This window comes from Triticum aestivum, chromosome 7B, assembly GCF_018294505.1.
Source record: "Triticum aestivum cultivar Chinese Spring chromosome 7B, IWGSC CS RefSeq v2.1, whole genome shotgun sequence".
NCBI classification, from domain to species: domain Eukaryota; kingdom Viridiplantae; phylum Streptophyta; class Magnoliopsida; order Poales; family Poaceae; genus Triticum; species Triticum aestivum.
In genome coordinates, this window is record NC_057813.1 from 687780401 (window position 1) to 687787396 (window position 6996).

The 6996-nt window shown below is 47.3% G+C and overlaps 1 protein-coding gene across 1 annotated transcript; it reads right to left on the reverse strand.

The window, feature by feature from the left end:
* Window positions 1-2113: 2113 nt before the first annotated feature.
* Window positions 2114-6739, reverse strand: LOC123162038 (ent-kaurenoic acid oxidase 1-like). Its single transcript, XM_044579848.1, has 5 exons — window positions 6102-6739; window positions 3887-4036; window positions 3143-3676; window positions 2443-2561; window positions 2114-2353 (listed from the first exon to the last, which is right to left on the reverse strand). Exons 1-5 carry the CDS (start codon window positions 6702-6704, stop codon window positions 2257-2259), a joined length of 1503 nt encoding a protein of 500 aa, XP_044435783.1. The 5' UTR covers window positions 6705-6739; the 3' UTR covers window positions 2114-2256.
* Between the last annotated feature and the right edge of the window lie 257 nt (window positions 6740-6996).

Below are 6996 nucleotides of genomic sequence, written 5' to 3' on the forward strand. Positions count from 1 at the left end.
AATATGTTCCATGCTATGATTAGATTTATCTTAAATTTTCTTTCATAGTTGTGGATTCTTGTGAGAGAGGATAATTATAAGTGGGTTTCTTGTTCAAGTAAGAACAACACCCAAGCATCGGTCCACCCACATATCAAGTTATCAAAATAGCGAATGCAAATCAACTAAACATGATGAACGACACTACATGACAATTCCCATGTGTCCCCGAGGATGCTTCCTTACTATAAGAGAACGTTCTGGCTTGTCCTTTGCTATATAAAGGATTGGCCACATTCATGCACCTTTGTTACTATTGTTACTTGTTACGAATTACCCTGCTACCAAACTATTCGTTACCGCTACTTTAGTACTTGCAGAGAATACCTTGGTGTAAACCACTTATGATTTCCTTCTCCTCCTCATTGGGTTCGACACTCTTATTTATCGAAACGACTATGATTGATCTTCTATACTTGTGGGTCATCAACACACTAGATATCTTGGGAGCGCATGATAAAACCTGAACGTGCTAGTGGTATAGGCTTTACAGACATGCATCTCTTCAACGAAGCACTCCTTATCAAGCAGGGATGGTCGTTAATTCAATTCCCAGAATGTCTATGTGCGAGAGTCCTGAAATCGAAGTATTATCCCAAGGGCGATGTCCTGGACACTATTTTTGCCTCGGATGCCTCCCTTGTGTAGAGGGCGATTGAATTTGGTTTAGAACTATTGAAGAAGGGTTTAATTTGGCGGGTGGGCGATGGAAAAAATATTCAGATTCAACGAGACCAGTGGATACCTCGTAAAGAAGGCCTTAAGGCAATCGCGTCTATTAGGAGCCGATGGGTTAACCAACTCATGGACGCGGAGGGGAAGGAGTGGTATGCGAATCTGATCCACCTAATCTTCCACCAGTTTGATGCAGATGAAATTTTCAAGATACCCATCCCGAGAACGGACACAAAAGATTGCACTGCTTGGCATTGGAAGACAAATGGAGTGTTCTTAGTCAGGAGTGCTTACAAATTGGCAACATCCTTAACCCGAAACGAACATCAAAACCCCTCGAGCTCGTCTATGGATGCGGGCGACAGAAGTATTTGGGATCCCGTTTGGAAAGCTAAGGTGCCTGTGAAAATGATAATTTTTGGGTGCAGAGTAGCAACAAATACCCTGGCCACAAAAAGCAACAAATTCACAAAGACACTCGACGTGGACTCTGACTTGCAATATTTGCAGAAATGGTGTGGAGGATAAACATCACTCTGTGGTCACATGCTCCAAGAGCAGGGCCCTCCAAGATGCCATGATGAAGGAGTGGACTCTACCATCAGAGAAGTCCTTTAGAAACATAGGAAGTGACCGGTTGCATGTGCTTCTGGACAAGGAACCTGAGGAAATGCAGGCAAAGATTTTAGTGCTGCTGTGGAGGTGTGACACCTTGAGCGGGGAGCAGACGACTGTTGGGATTGCTGGTCTGGCAGGGCAGAATATTGCACGGGCTGCCGGACGGATGTTCTTTTGGATTCGGGCATGTAGAAACTAAGCATACTTGCCTCTTTTTGGTTGTGATCAGGCATGATATTCGGTGCTGGTGTGATCCGGCACGCTGTGTGGATCGGACTAAATTTGAATTTCAAATTGCCCTTTACTAGCGGACATATACAACATAGCGTTGGATGGCCGCCTTCTACATCCGAATCCACGGATTGGTCCCCCCCCCCCCCCCCCCCGGTCCGCAGATGGATGCAGAGGAACTTTGCGGGTTGGTTTTGGAGATGCCATTAGCACCATTTTTTACTGCTAAAACAAGTAAATAGGTTTTTTCCAACACTTGCCATTACACCCCAAATGACAATTGTGGTTTCAAGAGCTTAGAGATGCCTCGTGATGGGATCTCTATGACTATGCACAAAGGATGTGCTTCCAACTCTGAAGTTCATTGTGTGCTTACTTTGGATCCTGTATACCATTTCTCTCCATGATCTTGCTATTGTACCTTCACATTGCTATAGATTGCTACAGTATTTTGCAATCAAAGATGGTTGAGGACGCCCCCCATTTCAGGGGTAAATTGTGGTATAAGCACAAATTTCCTTAGAAAAGAAACATAGATAATGCAGAACATAAAGTCGAACAACAACCTCACGTTCAGAGAAAAGACAGGCTAACTGCAGATCCGATATGATCGTACATTATTGCCAATATTAACATACACACATGCACTACAATAGACTGGTTTATTTGATCTGATTTCAATTGATTGCGTGATCATGTGCTAAGCTTACGAAAGGCCATGGCTGCACCATCCGCTGGCCTTGGGTGTGGAAGGTAATTGATCTCTGCATCAGGATTGAGCAACTCCCATCTAAAACAATTAGTAAATATCAATATCTTCTTTGTATCCTGATTATCGAGGTAATTACTTAAGCTAAACAGAGCTAGTATTCTACTCACTCGTAGCCGACGCAGAGATGATGCAGGATGATGGTGACCTGTAGCCTGGCAAGCATGTTGCCTGCGCAGACCCTAGGGCCACCTCCAAACACCTGGTATGTTCCTGCCTTAGCCGGTTCCTGCATACATACATTCATCATTTGATTTCTTCCTAGCCATTACCTCATACACTATTAGTTTGCTTTTCTTTTACTCAAATATTTGTTGGGCTTGCATATTCCTCTTAGAGTATCACATAGTTGAGCACTTCATCCCTAGATAGTTTCTGTAATTCAAAAAAAAAAACTGCTTCTATTTTTTTTCTACGAAGTAAAAAATAATAATATATGCAGGACATGTGGTGTGAATTTTATGCACACAACCCTTTTGTTTGGACATAAGCCCATTTATGGAAATTGTGTAAAAAAGGTAATGTAGCTAATTTCTTTAGTTTTACTTAAATAGTCAATGGTCGTATTTTGTAACCACAATTCACAAGCACATACTACATACTGTAACTTGTATGAAGTTTTAAATTTCTAAATATCTTTTTGTGGGATAATATTTTTAGAATCTCGTAGGCATGATTTTGTCTTTCTAGGGACTGCCCAGAGGAAAAACTGCTCCAAAATGTAGTTGCTTAGGTGATTAAGTGAGCTCAAATAACTAAATAAGAAGAAGAAAATTGAAGCAAGCTACCATTTTAGATAGTTCTACTTACATCCCATCTGTTAGGATTGAAGGAGAGGGGATCCTCGTAGTAATTGGGATCAGTGTGCAAGGATCTCAACCACACCAGCACAGCCCAACCCTTCGGTATGGTATAGCCGCGGTACTCCACGTCTCTGTTTGCCACGCGGTGGACCATGGGGGCGATGTTGGCCATCCGGATTGTCTCCTCCACCACCTTGGCCGTGTACTTCATCTTTGGGATGTCGGTGTGGGTGATCATCAAACTCGTTGACGTCGACCCGCCTTTGCTTTTGCTCATCGCTATATTCTCCTCTCGAAGCTTGGCAAGGACGACGGGGGATTTTGCGAGGTGGTAGACAGCCCACATGATGGCGATGGTAGTGGACTCGTAGCCGGCGATGACAAGGGAAACAATGTTATCCACCACCTCCTCATTACTCAACTTCTTTCCCTGCTCGTCCTTCATCTGCATCAGACCGCCCATTAGATCATCGCATTGCCTGTCCACCTTCTTCCTTGCCTCCAGCTCCTCTCGGAAGATCGCGTCTAGCTTCCGGCGACTCTGCATACCATTAAATTCCTCAGAGGAATGATATAGTTGCACATTTCTCATATCAAAGTTACACATATTTTTGAAAACATGACCTACCCAGCTTGTACTGGTGAAATAATGACAGCCAGAATTCTGAACTTACAAATAAGTATGTATTTGTTTTGGTGGAATCAGAGATATACACTTCCAGAAACATGCAAAAAGGAGCAAACAAAATACCTTTCGAGCGCCGTGAGACGCTGTCCCTGGAAAATCAAAGGGGTATGCCCTTAGACCATCAAGCAAGTCGCCGAACCACCGATCGATCTTGTCTGTCAAAGGCGATGGCTCCATGCTTATGAACATCTTGCAGATGTTGGCAAACGTCACCTGCACCCCCATTTATTTATCAAACTTGGATTTAGTGTTGCACTGGATTAATTATGATAATATTATATGCCCAAATAGTTTTTTAAATATGCAAATGCGTTTCCCTTTTACAACTAATTATAATATATATAATGATATATATGATAATATATATATATATATATATATATTAATGATATATATAAAATGACACGTATTGTCCCTCCCGAAGAATAAGTAGTACGTCTCCCTCCCGAGCCGCCCCCGCGTGGGCGACCGGGAGGCCCCAGATCCCATCGCCGCCGAACCTCCCCCATTCCTCCTCCTCCTCCCACGTCGCCTCCCAAGGGCGCGGCCAAGCGAAGCCTAGCCGTCGCCGGCGGCGGCGGGGACTCGGGCCCTCTCGCTCGGGTGGGGCTGGCGCGGGCCGGCCCCGCCGGGCCGGAGCGTGGCGGCGGGCCGGTCGCCACGGCGGGTGGTGGCAGCGCCTCGGCGACGTCGATTCCCCGCGGCAGGAGGCCTTGCGATCTGGTGCGTTGCGGCCGCCAGGGACGGCGGCGGCGTGACCGGATCGGTTCACGGCGGCGCGGCCGGATTGATCGCTGGTCGGCCGTCGGCCCGGTGGTGGGTGCGACTCGTCGGCAGCTGGGCAGATCCGCGGGATTCTACCCTTGTCTGGCCCTTGACAGCGCGGGCAACTACGGGGAAAACCCTAGATCTCCTTGGGATCGAGCGATGGCGGCGCTTTTGCGTCGTAGTCCCTCTTTAGGGCATTGTTTTGGAGTTTGCTCCGGTTGAAGGGACCAGCAACGTCGGCGGCGCACGTCTGGTGGAGCAACTGCCGATGAAAATCGCGCCGACTACGGTCATGGCGGACGATGACGGCGTCTTAGATGTCGTTCCCTTGTTGAGGCATCGTCGTTGCAGTCTGCGTCATCAGGCTCGGGATGCTCCTGGGGAAACCCTAGATCTGGGTCTTCCGGATCGGACGATAATGACGTTTTATCGCTTTCCCTCCTGGGGGCATCGTTTTGGAGTAAGTGCTGGCTGGGGGGATGGTGGAGCGGTGCTTCATCTCACACATCGATGGAGGCGAATATCGGCGGCATGACACTGTGGAGGCTCAGCGTCCGATGCACGGAGATGGACTCGCGCAGGAGGAGGTTGCTGTCTGTCGTCATGGTGACGTCGATGGCAGAGTGGCCAGACAAGGTAGAAGCCTCAATATGATCTGAAGACGGACCTGTGGAAGATGGCGGCGACGACACACGACTGCGTCTGACCGGATTGTGCCCCAGACCCGGTATTTGGCTCGGCTGGGGCTTTCGAATATGTTTCGGGTTCCGGCTTTTGATGTTAGGTTTAGGTGAGTGGTTTGGGTAGTGGGCCAGCTAGCACCCCTTCATTATTTTGGATAGGAGTAGCGGCATGTGTTGCCAAGATGGTGGATTCAGACACATTGTTGTAATACTTTGTAAGGTCCTCGAGAATAATCAATAAAGTGGCCTATGCATCTCCCAGATGCAGAGGCCGGGAGTCATCCTCCTTTTCTAAAAAAAAACTAATTATAAAATAAACAAAACTAACATAGTTCAGAAAAGGTAAATTGTGCCTAAATTAACTATGCGAGTGTCTAGAGAACAGGCGAATAACAATATTCAAATTTTTAGACAGTTTTTGCACCTCCTCAAAAGTACAGTTACACTAATAAAAAAAATTGTTGCACAGGCAAAAGTGCAATTACACTAAAAAATGTATGAGTTGCACAAAAAAGTGCAATTTCAACAAACAAAATACTTAAAGGTGAAAGTGCAAATGCGGCAAAAAGAACAAAGTGCATTTGCACAAAATAAAAGTGCAACTGCATAAAAACTGACCAACTGAAACAAATACATATCGAACAAAAAAATGTGACTGAAACTTGACCGAAATTCCTAGACGTTATTACTATGAACACCACTAAACAAATACTAAGTGATCTGGAAAGTAGAAAATTTAGGCGGCTATGTTTTGGCAATTCTGAAAAAGTATTGTGAATTGAGATGAAACAACACGCATGCATGGCTTAATTTTGTCTAGAAATTACCTTTTTAATCTCTGTGGCGGCGACGATGGTACCCTTATCCGCCCACGTTCGCAGCGCCGCTACGACGCGCGGTTGCACAACGGTGGCGATGGTCTGGAGCGAGCTGGGCCGGTTGATGGCGGCGAGGATGAACCCACGGAGTCTGGCGTGGCTGCTGCCCTCCACGTTCACCACCGACGTGATGCCGACGAGCTCCGGCACCGGCCACCTGATGCCGAAGCTTTCGGGTGACTGCAGCACGAACTTGTTCGCGGCCGGCGAGCAGGCGATGATGCTGGGGGAGCCGAACAGATGCGTCCTGTACATCCCTGCCGCGCTGCCGTACGCGCTCTTCTTGGCGCCGATGAAGTCGTCCGGGCGGCGTGCCAGCTTGAAGTACCAGAGCAGCGAGAGCGTCTCTCCCAGAAAGGGGACACCCATGTGGCCCGGCGGGAGGCGCCGCCGGATGCCATTGCTCCCATGGCCGCGGTATTTGAGAGCGAACGCGGCGCAGTACCATGCGTCGGTGGAGTGCCACACGGCGAGGCAGAGCAGCGGGACGGCGCCGAACAGGAGGCCCAGCCACCATGCCCACGCACCCACAGCTCCTTCCATTGCCACCATCTCTCCTAGCTTACCTGCTAATTCTACAGTTCTACTCGATCTATCTTACTTCTCCAGGAATTGAGATGAATAAACGAGCAGTCGAAGGCGATGTATATATAAACGAGTGTGGATACCGAGTGGCCGATCCGTTGGTGTGCGGAGACAGATGGGTACAAAATCAAGGTAGCTAGCTAGAGAAATAGCTCAGGAGTTGCATGGCTGGTTAGTTAATTAATATGCATCAGCATAATATATGGATACGTATGTTGATGCTTACACAAGTGATGCTATGAGTACTATGATGTGTGTA

Coding starts and splice junctions, on each gene's coding strand:
- LOC123162038 (XM_044579848.1), bottom strand. CDS start 6,704: ATGGTGGCAATGGAAGGAGCTGTGGGTGCGTGGGCATGGTGGCTGGGC. Junction 4,037..6,101: donor CCGCCACAGAGATTAAAAAG/GTAATTTCTAGA, acceptor ATGGGGGTGCAG/GTGACGTTTGCCAACATCTG. Junction 3,677..3,886: donor CGTCTCACGGCGCTCGAAAG/GTATTTTGTTTG, acceptor AATGGTATGCAG/AGTCGCCGGAAGCTAGACGC.